This window comes from Thermothelomyces thermophilus, chromosome 1, assembly GCF_000226095.1.
Source record: "Thermothelomyces thermophilus ATCC 42464 chromosome 1, complete sequence".
In the NCBI taxonomy this organism is placed as follows: domain Eukaryota; kingdom Fungi; phylum Ascomycota; class Sordariomycetes; order Sordariales; family Chaetomiaceae; genus Thermothelomyces; species Thermothelomyces thermophilus.
The window spans coordinates 6,759,361-6,773,083 of NC_016472.1; the positions used below are offsets into that span (position 1 = coordinate 6,759,361).

Consider the following 13,723-nt stretch of genomic DNA (forward strand, 5'->3'; position numbering starts at 1 on the left):
GCGGTAGTTCACAACAGGTTAGGATTTTCGCTGTCGCTGTCTGAGCATTGGCGCCGGTGCCCGTCCGTTGTATCAGGACAGAGTCTTTGCTCTCGCCGTCATGTGCAGCGCTTGTCAGCCAATTTCCTTGCCGCAGCCCTCGCGGCAGCCGGTCGATCGTCGGACCAAGACCCGGGCCGAGTTGTGCCAGCCGTCAGCCTCCCGGTCAACTCGACTTACCTTCGCTGTTCTACAGAGTGCTGGGGCACGCCTGACATAACAGTCTTTGGGTCGGGCAGGCTTGTGGCGATTCGGCCCATCTCGAGGATCCGCATAAAAAAAAAATACCTTTATAGCACCTTCGGAAGGTACGCTACGCGCAATTAACGTTGGCAAGATAGACCGGGGTCATTTTTGTCATCAGGATCGCATTTGATGGGAATCAATTCTCAGCTGCCGTGGGTTGTTTATCCCCGGGCCGGCTGTATCCCTGTCCTGTGCAACAATTTGCTCGACATGTTTCCTGGATGGGACGCTGTCATGGTGACCCTGCCGCTCCTTCCCATCCCTGCGAGGGGGGGGTGAAGTTTAAGAACCTAAACTACGGAGTAAGGTAGGCGAGACAAAGTTCCCACAGAAATGAGGAGTTCCACTAGTTACACTCCAGGCCTCCTGCGCCAAAAAGCTCAAGCTGGAGGAAGACAATCCTACCGTAACGTTACCGAAATGGCCAACTCTTATAGGGCTTGCCAAGCCTCCTATCCGTATTTTTGTTTCTGTCGAGACGCTGGCGGCCCCAGGTCGGCACTTTGCTGCCGAGCAACAAGCAGGACTCGGGAGGTCAAGGCTGCTCGTGGGCGGTACGGTTCGGACAGCGGACTGTGCAAATTTGATATGGTCGTTCAAAGTAAAACTCAACCGGCTGGTTTCGCGAAAGCTGGCATCCCCGTGCCCATCGCTCCGGTTTGCGTCGAAACGAATCGTGTTCATTGAATCGCATTCCATATGGACATTAGACCTGTGATTTGCCGCTGGGCCACGAATTGGTTTTGTTGGCATTTGCGGAAAATCGACAGCTGATAGCCAGTGGCTATCCAGCTATACTCCGTATTGTAAGCGCCGGGGGCAAGCCGAAGGGGCCCCTGCGCGATTCGAGACATGGTGCTCCTCCCAATTCCTTTCCCTACCCCCTTTCAGTCTCCGACTAAAGTACGCAGTAGCTCGAGAACTTTTCGCTCTCCTGAAACAGCGTGACCCTCTATTAAAACCGATCCACCCAACATTTCCAACCCTTCATTCCTACGAGAAGCGGAGTTGAGTGTGTCGAAGAGACAGAGTACTCACCCTGACCGGATCGGTCGGCATCTGTCAAACGACCTGCGACTAGCAGCCTGTATGTCATCCGTAAATAGTACTTGTAAAACCCAATGCTGGGGTCTGGCACAAGGTTTCTGGGGGACCCCACTAGGTTAGATTGGCGGAACGAAACACGAGACATCACCGAATCGCTCGGCACGACCTAATGCCGTCATCGGAGTCGGTGTTTTGTCATGATCGTTGGCCCAGCCGGGAAGATCAGACAGATGGCGTTTCCTTCACTGTGGGACGAGCATCGTCCCCGTCGCCGGAACCCAGGTTCCATGTGTGGGTGCCACGAGGAATATCTTTTCCTAGGAAAGCCCACTAAAACACCATATTCCGTGGAGGGAGCATAGATGCGCCGCTCACCTGTCGTTCCGCGGGAGTATCGGCTATGATACTAGGGTTCTTCTGACGTCTCACAGATGGAACAGCTGCTTAAAGGTCTTCCGAACCTGACGCGGTCTTCAGGCTAGTGACGATCAGATCCAGCCACGCAGCCAAGCGATATCCCGCCCTCGCTACCTGCACCTCGATCACCGGCGCAGCGGCCTCGTAGTAGTCAGAACCAAGCTCTTGGTCCTTGATGGCGTCCGGGCCGTCGGGCAAGACTGCGAGCAGTTTAGTCACACTTTGATACGCCACGCGAAGGATACAAAGAGATGATGATCCAGGACTCGGACGTTGGTCGAGACTCACCTGTGGTGCAGACGTAGGAATTCGCCTCGGTGGCCCAGGCCAAGGCCGTGGCGATCGGATCCGACAAGTTCGCCGACCTCAACCAGCTGATCCTCTCAGAGGCATACTTGCCCTCGTTGATCTCCCTGGTCAGCTCGTCCGCCCACCGCTTGGCGGCGGGATACGGCTTCCGCCTCACGCCGCCGCCGACCAGCTTCTCGACGATGCTCGTGTCCCAGACGTGGTGCAGGTTGAAGCGGCGGCCGTCGAAGAGCACGGGGATGCCGTTGCCGCCGCGGGCGACGTTCTCGGTGTGCAGCGGCTGATGGATGTCGCCGACAAAGTGGACGACGAACTTGGCGGCGATGGCGCGCTCCGACTCGCGCAGGTCCGCGTCCAGCATGCGCGACGTGTAGTTCTGCAGCGCGCTCACCACGCAGCCCCGGTCCTTCTTGCAGTCGCGCTCAAAGTCGACGCCGCAGTACCGCGGCGGGTCGTCCTTGGCGTCGATGAAGTGGAAGTCGGACGTGAAGCGGCCCCATTTGGTGTACCGGATCGAGTCGGCCCACGTCGCGACGCCCGCGAGGTAGTCACCCGTGTCGTTGCGCAGGAGGGATTGGAGGTAGTCGGTGGTGGCTGGCGAGACGAAGTTGCTCGCTATGTAGGCCACGCTGATGTGTCCGAAGCCTGGTATTGCGATGTGCCGACAAGGTTAGATCACGCCTGGGACGATGGGACGATGGGGACAATGAATGAAGAGAGAGAGGCCTTACCACCCCATGCCAGGACTCCCGGTACGGTTGCCGCACCAATGGCGGCGGTTGAGGGTTTCATTTCGAAGAACGGTGTGAACGACGACTCCGCGGAGTGACGCCCTCTGTTCGCCTCGGTTTTGGGCGGGTTCCGAAGGGTAAATTCTCTTTGTAATGTACAATGAGATGTTGGAAACCGTCACAAACACAAGCTTGTCCACCGTCCTCCTGTATCAACAGCTGATCGCGGTCAGCTGGGCAGGGCTATCAACGGGCCAGGGCAGCCTCCTGACAGGACCAGCCCCCCTGAGAGTTGTTTATGGAGGAACCGTTCAGGCCAATGACATTCCGTACATACCCGGTGGTTAGTTGCTGACTAATTAGTTCAGGACTACCACCTGTCTCCCGACAGGTGGGGCCAAAACCCCCGGACATGCCAATATAGCCGGACAGGTATACGTCCAAATCCGCGTCTAATTTTACTAGCCAACTCCCTATATTCGAAGACATAACCACTACTACAAGCCTAGTTAAACCTACTCTCCTGTATACGATGCCTCTAACTAACCAAATCTAGGAACCGGCTAGTATACGGGCTGCCAAATGGCTCCTTACCGCTTAAGCTCGCTACCGAACTAGCCGTTTACCCTATAGAAAGTAACCTAGTATTTGGCACGTGGCTTAGCTATTTAAGACTAGAAAGACCTAGGTTAGCCGGCACTTAAAGTCTTTAAAGGATACTAGACTTCTAGCTATTAGTAGTAATGCAGTTAGAAGACCTTGGTCGCTTCGAAACGACGAAGATTCGGCCCTCGAAGGATATATATACTAGCTTATCGAATCTGGTTCTCTTACTACTAAAGATCTTCTCTAAGATGCTGCTAACCGTTTATAGGTATATCGTGATCCTCCCTGCCTTCCTATTAATAAGCACTAGTAATTACGTTAGAAATAAGATTATCTATAGTTTTAGCTAATATTCTTTAAACTAGTTAAAGTAAACCGACTCTTGGCTAAGTAGTAGGTAGAAGAACTAGAGATATTCTTTAATAAGCTTAAGGATATTATTAAAAGCTTTAAGATTACTATATCTAGCCATTGGAATATAGATAAAACTAGATATATACTTGTAATATTAAATAGGCGGTTTAAGATCTTAATAGTTAAAGTAGATAAGAAGAAGAAGGTTAGTTCCTTCCTTTAAATATTAATATAGAATACTTATTATAGTATTTTATTAGCTAGAGATTCTAGATCTTTATAACCGAGAGTTAATAAGTATAATTAGCGCTAGAAATGCTATTAGCGATATTATCTTAGTATTCTATATCTTTAAATAGTAGCTATTAGAAGATTAGAATATTAATAGTCTTAATAAGGAGATTTGATTCTATAAGTTAGAAATAGTATTTAATAATGTTAAAATTATAATAGATTAGATACGATATTTTAATAAATACTTCTTTATTATCTATACTAAGTTCTAGTAATATAGTATAAGCTTTAAGGAATAGTTTAGTTATGACTATTATAACTTTAGTCCTACTCTTAATATATACTTTATTAACCTAGATAATATTACCTTTAAAGATTTAGTCCATATATCTATACTATTAGAAGAATATATATACTAACTACTTATCTTAGATAACTTTATAGGATATTATAACCTTAAGCTTTATAAATATTACCTCTTATTTAATATTATTATTATCTTCCTCCCTCTCTATTTAATATACTTTATTTAGCTAATAGATATAAAAGTCTTTCGCTATCTTAAGGAAGTATATTAACGATATCTCTAATAGGTAGTTTAAAATAGTAATCTTATATTTACTTAGGCAGACTTTATTAGAGGATTCTAGGAAATCTAGGATACTAGTTTTAAATACTAAAATATTATAGTAGGATTTGAAAAGACTAGTCTTTTTCTACCAAACCAATATATCATAATAAATTAGATTAGGAAGAAAGTATTATCTAATATAAGTATTAGATATTCTATAATAATTTCTAATAATAAGTAATAGGTATATATAAAAAAGATATTAACTATATTTAAGAGTAGTATCTTAAGCTTTTTAGTTTACTAATATAAGAATACTTTCGGGATATTATATTAATAGTTAATAAGGGTTAGCTAGTATATAAATATCTAAATAACTTTACTAAGGATAAGAGAGCCTATCTAGCTATACTATCTATTAAAAAAATATAAAGCTAACTTGTTAAGCTAATAGGAAAGGTTATAACAAGTATAACTATCTAATAGATTTGACAGTTTTAGGAGATCTAAGCTTAGAAAAGCACTAAGATAATTCGAGATACTAGCTAAAAAGCTACCTATATTACTATCAAGCAGATTAAATAAGAGTATAAGGAGGAATATAAAGTCTAGAAAAGGCACCTAGAAAACAAGATTCCTAATACTAATAGACGTCGCCTTCGTATAGCAACCTTTACCAAATTCTTAGAAAAGACTAATAAGAACGACTATCTTCCTCTTAACAATAAGGACCCTCTCTAGGTTCTACTAAAGGAACGTTAGCCACTAGCATTTTTCGACTTTAGAGATAGAAAAGAAGTCCTAATCCCCTAGTTAGCCAAGAAGCCGTTATTAGAAGTCAAACTCCTATCCCCTAAACGTCCTAGGATATAGATTAGCGGTATGACTATAATGTCAATTGACGATAGCAATAATGACAGATTTAACTTTACAAATAGTAAAGATAGGTAGGAAGAGGATGTCAAGTCACCATCTCTATCTAGGGGTAAGAAGGAGTCTCTATATATAGCCATTATTAAGGATATTAGGAGGTTTAAGAAGCAATATACCTATAAGTCTGTAGTAATAACGCTAGGGACAGAAGATAATAGCTATTACTAGGAGGCTAAAAGAGAAGGTACTACTATAATTAGGAGTATTAGGAGTAATAAGGATAGGGGGTATAATATAGAAGGAAAGGGAGACGAAGGCGAGTTATATAACCTGTTATTTGACTAGTTATAACTAGGTAGAATTAAATTTTACTACGTTTTTAAGCTTTTTAGAGCCTAGTTTACAATTAAACTATTTATAGCTATTTAAGGCTATTGTTATAAGGGTAATTGAACTTAAATTAAACTTGATGGTACCTTTTGTAAAGATACGAATGTATAGGAAATTTGGTAGTGATGTATCCGGCTATGTTGGCATGTCTAGGGGTTTTGGCCCTACCTGTCGGGAGACAGGTGGTAGTCCTGAACTAATTAGTCAGCAACTAACCACCGGGTAGTAGATTATGGAATACTCTGGGGTTGTCGCGTATGTCAGTGCACAGGTGCCCTACGTGCTCCTTATCGGCAGCCGTTTAACGTTATCGGGTGAACGGTTCAGTCCGTACTACAGAGTAGGTTCAAGAATACGGAGTATGTACTGTACACCACGTATTTGTTCAAACCTGTTGTTTGCGCCTGCCAGTACGAATTAATCCGTACCTTAGCTACATACCTAGCACGTAAGCTCCGAAACGTAGCCTCTCCGGGCCCTGTAGCATCTTAGATAGGTGTCTCGGATATCCAAGACGCACGACAGAACAACTACCAGTGTGGAGAACCCAACAATCCTCTTTTACCCGAGAACAGGTTGTTTGAAGGTCACGAGGCGGCCTCCATTTCTTCTACTCCTCGCTCCCTCCCCCTCCCAGTAATAACGTTATTAAGGCCATTTTCGTCCCTCGTTCGTTGTTAGAGTACCTTCAATCAACGACTATGGCAATGAGAGGGTTCTCGGACCAAAACGAGATTGGCTGTCGAGCATGACCATCTCCGCGTCCTTGGACCCCACAAATGCGCAGCGGGATGCAGATGCGGGGTGCCTTATCTACACTAGTGTAGGTCGACTTTCGGCAGCTTGTAACCCTTCCCGCCTCTCCAAGTTGCAGCTCCAGGCAGAGATTCGCAGCCAAATGACAACAGCGTGCGTCACGATGGCCCACCTGCACTACTTGTGTCTACACTAGTGTAAAGCGTAGCACACTAAAAGCGGTCAGCCAGGCGTGAGAAATCGCTAACTTTCCCCTTCTGGGATGGTGTAGTTATCAGAGATCCCTCTGCGCCGATCTGCGCCCCGCGATAAGGCCCTCGGCACGCGGCAACCCTTGCGGTTTGCCCCCAGACTTCACTGGATGACTCGAACGCGAGACGCAAACTCTGAAAACACCAAACCAAATCCCCTTTTACAACATCTCTCCCGTATCCAACAAGAACACAACGGGATTCATGGATAGACCTTGAACGGCATACCTGCTCGGCTTGCTTTCATTTATTTTTTTTATTGCGACGAAGCCTTGTTCCGTGATGCTGCCCTTTATCGCTGCCGCCCTTGAGACGCCTTATCGGCCGAGACTCGGCGAGGTGCTCTCGGGGATCTTCGGCAGCGTGAGCTTGACGGCATGGATATGTCTCTTGGTAGGCGACAACAAGCACGTCATTGGGAAGGTGAACGGCTGACGGTGTCGTAGCTCCCCCAGTTGATCACCAACTACAAAACCAAGAGCGCAGACGCCTTATCAATGAAGTTCCTTCTGATTTGGCTCCTCGGTGATGTCTCCAATTTGTCTGGTTAGTGGCTCGCGAGCTTTCTTTGAAACCACGCCTGCTGTCGACCGTAGACCGGGGCTACTCGAAGCGCGTCATCCTGCTAGCGTTAGTCTAACTATGTACCATATCCCAGGCGCCCTCTTCACGAGCCTCGCGCCGTCCACGATAGCACTCGCGAGCTACTTTTGCGTTGCCGACCTGATCCTGATCAGCCAATGCACCTACTACAACACCATCAACGCCCGCCGGCAAGCCCGTCGCGAGGCCCACCTCCACCATCACCATCATCACCAACACCACCACCACCACCACCACCACCATCGTCATCCCAGGCTTTCGACCGACGACGAGCCGGGCGCGAGTGCCTCCTCCGCCGTAGCCGATCACCACGCGGCTCCGACACCCACCGAAACCGACCCATTACTCCCTCCCTCCAGCGCCACCGCCACGGCGGCGGGCGGAGCGACGGGGGACTCCCACTGCCGGCACCACGAGAGCCTCCTGAACAACCGGCGCGGCAGCACCGGCAGCAGCAGCGGCGGGCCGCTGCTGAGCGACCCGCTGGTGCGCATCATCACGAGCGAGGACGACGACGCGTCCGGCGCCGGCCGCACGTGGCTGCACAACACGGTCAGCCTGGTCGCGGTCTGGGTGATGGGCGCGGCCGGGTGGTACTTCAGCTACAGGGTGGCCGCGTGGGGGGCCGATGCCGGGAACGGGAACGAGGATCTCGCCGCGCCCGTCCCGGGAGACGGGGAGGAGATGATGAAGGAGCCGGTGGCGGTCGTGGGGATGGTCCTTGGGTATGCGAGCGCGCTGTGCTATCTGTGGTATGTCTCTTTTCGTCGTCTCTTCTCCTTTTCCTCGCTCGTTCTTCTTCGGTTCTGCTTCCGTCTGTTGTTTCTGTTTCTGCGCCGAGTATTGGTCACGGAGGTGCTAACTTTCCGGGTCGGTTCTTGTCAGTGCTCGCATCCCGCAAATCATCAAGAACTACCGCGAAAAGTCGTGCGAGGGGCTCGCGCTCCTTTTCTTCCTGCTGTCGCTGACGGGCAACTTCACGTACGGCGCCAGCGTCGTCTCGTATTCCCAGGAACGTGACTATCTCGTCAGGGCGCTGCCGTGGTTGCTCGGCTCGCTGGGGACCATGGTCGAGGACTGCATCATCTTTGTGCAGTTCCGGATATACTCACCCAAGAGGCAGCTCAAGGCGGGCGGGGCCGCTTAGATATTCGAACTCTTGCTGACATGGTTTAGAACGGGGACGTCTTATGGGATCGGATTATGTTGAGTGGGAGAACCTCGGGTCAGCGTGGGAGTTGCGGGGCGCAGAATGACGTGCTGCATGGCTGCATTTATAGGGCGTTTGAGTTTCCAAGATTGCCGTTTATGAGGGTTGGACGTCCGCTGTAAGGTATTTCTTAACATGCACGGGCTGAACGGGGAGCCCACAGGGCGTCATTGTTACGAATCGTCATGGTTACGAATCGTCATGGTTACGAATCGTCATGCTCGTTCAAGGTCTATCTGCATGAGATGTTTTGAGTCGGGGACCACCAGTGGTCCTTCACCTTTGGGTCCGAACTCTAGAGCAAGGGTAACGACTATTCTTGCCGGCAACAATGGAACGACTGCAGTTCTGCAGGCAGCCAGCCACGACCCATCGCCCGTGATGTGTCTGGCACGACTCTCGGTCGCCCCACCTTGGACCTCTCTCTTCTCGCCCCCGGAGTTGTTCGAACGACAGAAAAGTCGAGGTGACGGCCGCCACCACTCGGCTGGAAGATCTGCCGGTCAAGAACGACAGCTTCTGGAGGGCCGAGCCCGCGGCCCCAGGGCCGGCATCTGGAGTGCCTACGTTACCCGCTCCTTCGACAGTTCTAACGGGAGAGCCCGGGCGAGGGAGGGAGGAAACGATTGGCGCGAAGTTTGGTGCAGCCTCTATACACGATGCCTACGTGGCAAAGATTCTCAGCTTGATGTGATTTGGACTGTAGGTTGCCGGTTTATGACGGATACTAAATACGGATTACATACGGAGTAGTCCGTACCGTGTATGGAGTTAGTGAAGGGCATGAGGCCGGGCCCGGACCGGGCCCGTGATGAGACACGTGGAGATCTGATCTGCCTCCGAAACGGAGATACTAGTACTCTGAGCTTAGTTAACTACTCTCAAGTACCTTGGGTGGCTCGGGTGGATAGGTATGGATATACTGTAGTGTAATTACACACGGAAGATGGAGTGGCATTCTTGCATTTACTAATCCGCCCACTACACATGAAGGTAGCCAAAGCCTACTTACTACGGAGTACTGCGGGCTGGTAGCTCGAAGGCACTGCGGTTTCTCCTGGTTGCCCGGCATCAATGATAGAAGTATACTGTACACACACCGACACTTTATATGAGTAAACGAAACTCGTATTCCTTGCCGAACCATCAGTGCCCGCCTTAAGTTCTTGGTAATCCGTCCCACAAGTGCTTTCCTGTGACGGACAAGTCCCTGACAGCCAAGCCATGAGATACTGAGTATTGTGTAAGGAGGAGGTACATATATACATGCGGTATGTAATCCGTACTCGTTTTCAAGTGGGCTCTCGGCAGGGTACCTGGGCGCTAAGCGAACCCCATCAGGCCATTTCCAGGTTTCCATTCGTCAGGGCCCCTTGCGCTGCGACCTGGGCGCCCTCTCGCCTATAACCCTCGATAGCTAAGCTTAACCTCTAGGTAGTTAATCTGGGCTGTACTCGTACTGTCCCGTGGTAACCACTCAATGATGTATGGTATCATGCACGGATTATCCGGACCGCTAACAGACTTTTGGAGACCCGACAGAGACTCTTTTTGACAGTGACTCGCCCGCTTGGGTTGTTATTTCCCGACAGGAAATTTACGGGACCTCTTACACAGTGAGCCGTCACAAGCCCTGGGCGCCGCGGAGACCCAGGGCAGTTTCAAGCCTGTCAAGTCTGAAACCTGGAGGCTCGACCTGGGCCGAAGCGGTCGCAAGTTGCAGCCCCCCGCCCGCATTGCCCCCCCCTCTCCCCCCCCTTTTCGGGGCCCAGAAAGGACTGTCGCAGCGGCGGGTTTCAAAGATGCGACGAGAGGCTTTACCGCCCAGTCGCGACTCGGCGCTTGGAGCTGTGCTGTCTTGCCACATCGATCGGCTTCCCTTTCTTTCATCTCTTCCTCTCCCTCTACGAATAGTTTTCTTCGTCTGATCGTTTTCACCCTTTCCCGGCGTTGAAGGAAATCCGCCTCGCTTTCTTTTCTTCACTTTCTCTTAATACAGAACAGCTGGTCTGACTATCCTTCATATTCTCTTAATTTGAATCTGGATCCCTTTTTCCCTGGTGGACGAACGGACCGTGCAAGACACTGTGGCCACGACAATTCCTCTCGAGGGCCGGATCAAAGCCAAGTCAACCATGAAGCTCGCCGCATTCGCCGCCGCCGCACTTTCGCTGTGCGCCTCGCTTGTCAGCGCCGGCGTCGTGCGCACTCCCATCCTGCCGGATCAGGTTGTTCCCAAGACCAATGGTGACTGCTATTTTGGGGTGACAACGCCTCAGGGATGCGGGTACGTGATCCACACTCTGCGCGTCGTGGTGGTGTCGTTGGTGCCTTGTGCTTGCTTGTTCTGTGGCTAACCGGACTGGTGCAGACCTCTCAGGAACAACTGATATTACCTCTAACACTGTGGTGCCCTGTTGAATCACAGGGCACGGAAAGAGTGGGACGCTCGCGGTGCGGGCAGCGGTGTCTTCGAGCACCACCGTCTTATGGGTCCTTGCAGTGCAAAAAAAAAAGTGGCCGTCGGAGGTTTAATGTTGTGTTAGAGTTCGGCTTTTGGTTGCGCGGTCGGAGCTCAGGTGATATCACATCAAGCAAACCGAGGGTTCAATTGTCTGTGGATGTTGCTGGGGTGGATTCTCTTCTACATATATATTATTCCCTGAGTCTAATTTGATGCCCCGGCTCATCTCTTAAGACCAATTGGCCAAGCCAACTGTCTGTTTTGTCACTCAATCGCTATGCTGGCCTTCGCTACAGCTTGACATGGGTATTCCCCAGCGAGCCGGTGTCTGTTTTGTTTAAACCATGGACCCGCGAGACCGCCCGCTTTGGCTGCCGCTAATACATTGTAAAAGGAGTAAGTAGCAGCCGCCGCAAACCGCCTGCTAAGGGACTCAGCAATCAAGCGCAGGAGACGAAAGCTTCCACATTACACATTGGGTATAGTTACAACCGACCAGCAATCCGCTCCTCTATGCAGATCATCTGTCCCTCCTTAGGTATTGGCCCATTTTCAACCGCGCTAGCTCCCCCTCACTGCCAGCTCTTCTTCAAGTCATCCTCATAGACGGCGCTGCGCCGTTATCGACTATGCCGGGCCAGGGGCCGGGGCGGGGGCGCCTGTTTGGCTCGCTACTCTCGCGCCGGGCTGTGGAAGAAAGAGGGGCAGGTACGTAACAAGCAGGGACGTCACTAGACAATCACGTCAGATGTAAGTAACGCAAACCTCGGGTAGGGGAGTCCCGCCGTACGCGCCATGCCGACATTGAAGTAGCCAGGTGTGCCGTTACTCTTCCTCGTCTCCTCGCTCTCGCCCAGCCAGCTCTGCAGGCTGAAGAGAACTGCCGCCCTGCATGTGATAAAGCCGTCAGCATATCGTAAGTCGGACCGATGATGCAGGTGGTTGGAGAGAGATGCGCGCAGTTCCGAAAGACGCAGAATGGTCAAGGGGGGACACCAGGTGTCGAGGTAGCTAACAGCGATCGGCCTAAGCTTACCATCCGATATATTTATTCCGCATGAAGACGGCAGCCATGGGCAGGGTCGAGGCAATGGTCGACTGGAACTCGGGGTTGTCGCCTTTCGCGGCCGGCTCTTGATACGGGATGACTGACGCGATCGAGAGTTAGTGCGCATGCTCTTCCAGGCTCGCGTTGGAATCTGCAGCCGCGATTGAGTTCTCTCTGCACTTACTCAAGTCCGACTGCCTCATGTCTTTCTCTTTGCTAAAGTCCATTGTGACGACTGCGCGGTCGGTGTCTTAGATATCCACGACGCGTAACGTAGATAACCGGCGATGCTCTTTGGGTGCTGGTTCCGATAGAGTTGTCGTTCGGTGCAGACCCCCTACCTGCAGTCCACTTCTCGTCAGGTTGCCCCACAATAACGAATCCGGGGGCTCGGAAGAGCTCCAGGGGCGGCACGCTAACGGTCTCCGCTCGATTCAGATTGGGCCCCGCCCTTCCATCCTCCCATCGCTATACACTATGTATGGAGGAACTATCAGCTGCAAATGCAAGACCGAACTTGCATACTCGGCAAGCGGAGACATCGGAGCCATTACCAAGTAGGTACAATACATACGTGACGGATCTTTTCCCGAGCTGTCGCCGAGTCTCCAGTTTGCAATCGACCACAGGGCTTGTCGCGTGATGTGGGAGCAGATGCTTCCAAGCCTTTTTCTTTTGTTTTCTTACCTATTCTTTTTTTTTTCTAAAAAAAAAAGGTAGCCCAAGCCTCAGACACTGGAAACTGCTCCGTAAAGGCTGGCGCACGTACATACATATACAGACCACATCCATCCAATCCGCCGGAAGTGCAGAGCAACCGTATTTGATATCGGCGGAGATACACTACAGTCGCACTGTTGGTGACACAAATCCGCCCAGAGTCCGAATACAATGAGTGCATCGGCGAAGGTGGCCTACGAATCGTACTACCGTTGTTTCTTGGCGGGAATTGGCGGATTGAAGAAGACTGCAGAGAGATAAAAAAATGTATATATATATATATATATATATATATATATATATCGAGAGAGAGAGAGGGAGAGAGAGAGACATACCAGAGGAGTGGTGGGTATACTAGTACACCTCGAACTGCTCTTCTCAGCACAACTTGATCAACTGTATTTGCTTGCTTTTTTCCACCACAGCGGTGTTTACGAGGCGCTCACAATCAACTCAAGTGCGTACACGTCAGGCAATGTAGGTAACTAAGGCACGCAGGTGCCAACTGTCCATGAATTGTGCAGAAACGGCAGAACTTGAATAGCAACGGCGCGGGCGGCGATCTACGCGATCTGTGAGATCGCCACCTCAATCCGGAAGCTGCTGAATGGACGAAAGTATGTCCCCTACCAATGGCCATGCTAGGCATATGTACATACATAAAAACATGCCCAACTATCCATCCCGTTTTTCCGGCTGCCCACTGCTGAGACCGAAACTGCGGCAGGCATCCCGCGGCACCTGCCTGTACAGTAATCCGTACATACAGTACATACCCGCCGACAGTGGCATAAGCGGGTCGTTTCATTTGGATCACGGAATACAAGTACGCAGTAATGTATCGATCCATATGA

The 13,723-nt window shown here is 50.3% G+C and overlaps 4 protein-coding genes across 4 annotated transcripts; 2 read left to right on the plus strand and 2 right to left on the minus strand.

The window, feature by feature from the left end:
* Positions 1-1,626: 1,626 nt before the first annotated feature.
* Positions 1,627-3,067, minus strand: MYCTH_2297685 (uncharacterized protein). The gene is made up of 3 exons (XM_003659944.1): positions 2,790-3,067; positions 2,038-2,703; positions 1,627-1,949 (listed from the first exon to the last, which is right to left on the minus strand). Exons 1-3 carry the CDS (start codon positions 2,848-2,850, stop codon positions 1,777-1,779), a joined length of 900 nt encoding a protein of 299 aa, XP_003659992.1. The 5' UTR covers positions 2,851-3,067; the 3' UTR covers positions 1,627-1,776.
* A 3,637-nt stretch (positions 3,068-6,704) lies between these two features.
* MYCTH_2297686 (uncharacterized protein) lies at positions 6,705-8,673 on the plus strand. The gene is made up of 5 exons (XM_003659945.1): positions 6,705-6,726; positions 6,845-7,217; positions 7,271-7,370; positions 7,483-8,179; positions 8,313-8,673. The coding sequence occupies exons 2-5, from the start codon at positions 7,107-7,109 to the stop codon at positions 8,572-8,574; spliced, it is 1,170 nt and encodes a 389-aa protein (XP_003659993.1). The 5' UTR covers positions 6,705-6,726; positions 6,845-7,106; the 3' UTR covers positions 8,575-8,673.
* A 1,888-nt stretch (positions 8,674-10,561) lies between these two features.
* Positions 10,562-11,334, plus strand: MYCTH_2313945 (uncharacterized protein). The gene is made up of 2 exons (XM_003659946.1): positions 10,562-10,924; positions 11,009-11,334. Exons 1-2 carry the CDS (start codon positions 10,773-10,775, stop codon positions 11,025-11,027), a joined length of 171 nt encoding a protein of 56 aa, XP_003659994.1. The 5' UTR covers positions 10,562-10,772; the 3' UTR covers positions 11,028-11,334.
* Positions 11,335-11,521: 187 nt separating this feature from the next.
* Positions 11,522-12,481, minus strand: MYCTH_2297694 (uncharacterized protein). The gene is made up of 4 exons (XM_003659947.1): positions 12,334-12,481; positions 12,138-12,249; positions 11,892-11,989; positions 11,522-11,832 (listed from the first exon to the last, which is right to left on the minus strand). The coding sequence occupies exons 1-4, from the start codon at positions 12,374-12,376 to the stop codon at positions 11,729-11,731; spliced, it is 357 nt and encodes a 118-aa protein (XP_003659995.1). The 5' UTR covers positions 12,377-12,481; the 3' UTR covers positions 11,522-11,728.
* Positions 12,482-13,723: the final 1,242 nt, after the last annotated feature.

Coding starts and splice junctions, on each gene's coding strand:
- MYCTH_2297685 (XM_003659944.1), bottom strand. CDS start 2,850: ATGAAACCCTCAACCGCCGCCATTGGTGCGGCAACCGTACCGGGAGTC. Junction 2,704..2,789: donor GGGAGTCCTGGCATGGGGTG/GTAAGGCCTCTC, acceptor TCGCAATACCAG/GCTTCGGACACATCAGCGTG. Junction 1,950..2,037: donor TTCCTACGTCTGCACCACAG/GTGAGTCTCGAC, acceptor AACTGCTCGCAG/TCTTGCCCGACGGCCCGGAC.
- MYCTH_2297686 (XM_003659945.1), top strand. CDS start 7,107: ATGCTGCCCTTTATCGCTGCCGCCCTTGAGACGCCTTATCGGCCGAGA. Junction 7,218..7,270: donor CGGCATGGATATGTCTCTTG/GTAGGCGACAAC, acceptor ACGGTGTCGTAG/CTCCCCCAGTTGATCACCAA. Junction 7,371..7,482: donor TGATGTCTCCAATTTGTCTG/GTTAGTGGCTCG, acceptor ACCATATCCCAG/GCGCCCTCTTCACGAGCCTC.
- MYCTH_2313945 (XM_003659946.1), top strand. CDS start 10,773: ATGAAGCTCGCCGCATTCGCCGCCGCCGCACTTTCGCTGTGCGCCTCG.
- MYCTH_2297694 (XM_003659947.1), bottom strand. CDS start 12,376: ATGGACTTTAGCAAAGAGAAAGACATGAGGCAGTCGGACTTGA. Junction 12,250..12,333: donor CATGAGGCAGTCGGACTTGA/GTAAGTGCAGAG, acceptor CGATCGCGTCAG/TCATCCCGTATCAAGAGCCG. Junction 11,990..12,137: donor CGGAATAAATATATCGGATG/GTAAGCTTAGGC, acceptor TATCACATGCAG/GGCGGCAGTTCTCTTCAGCC.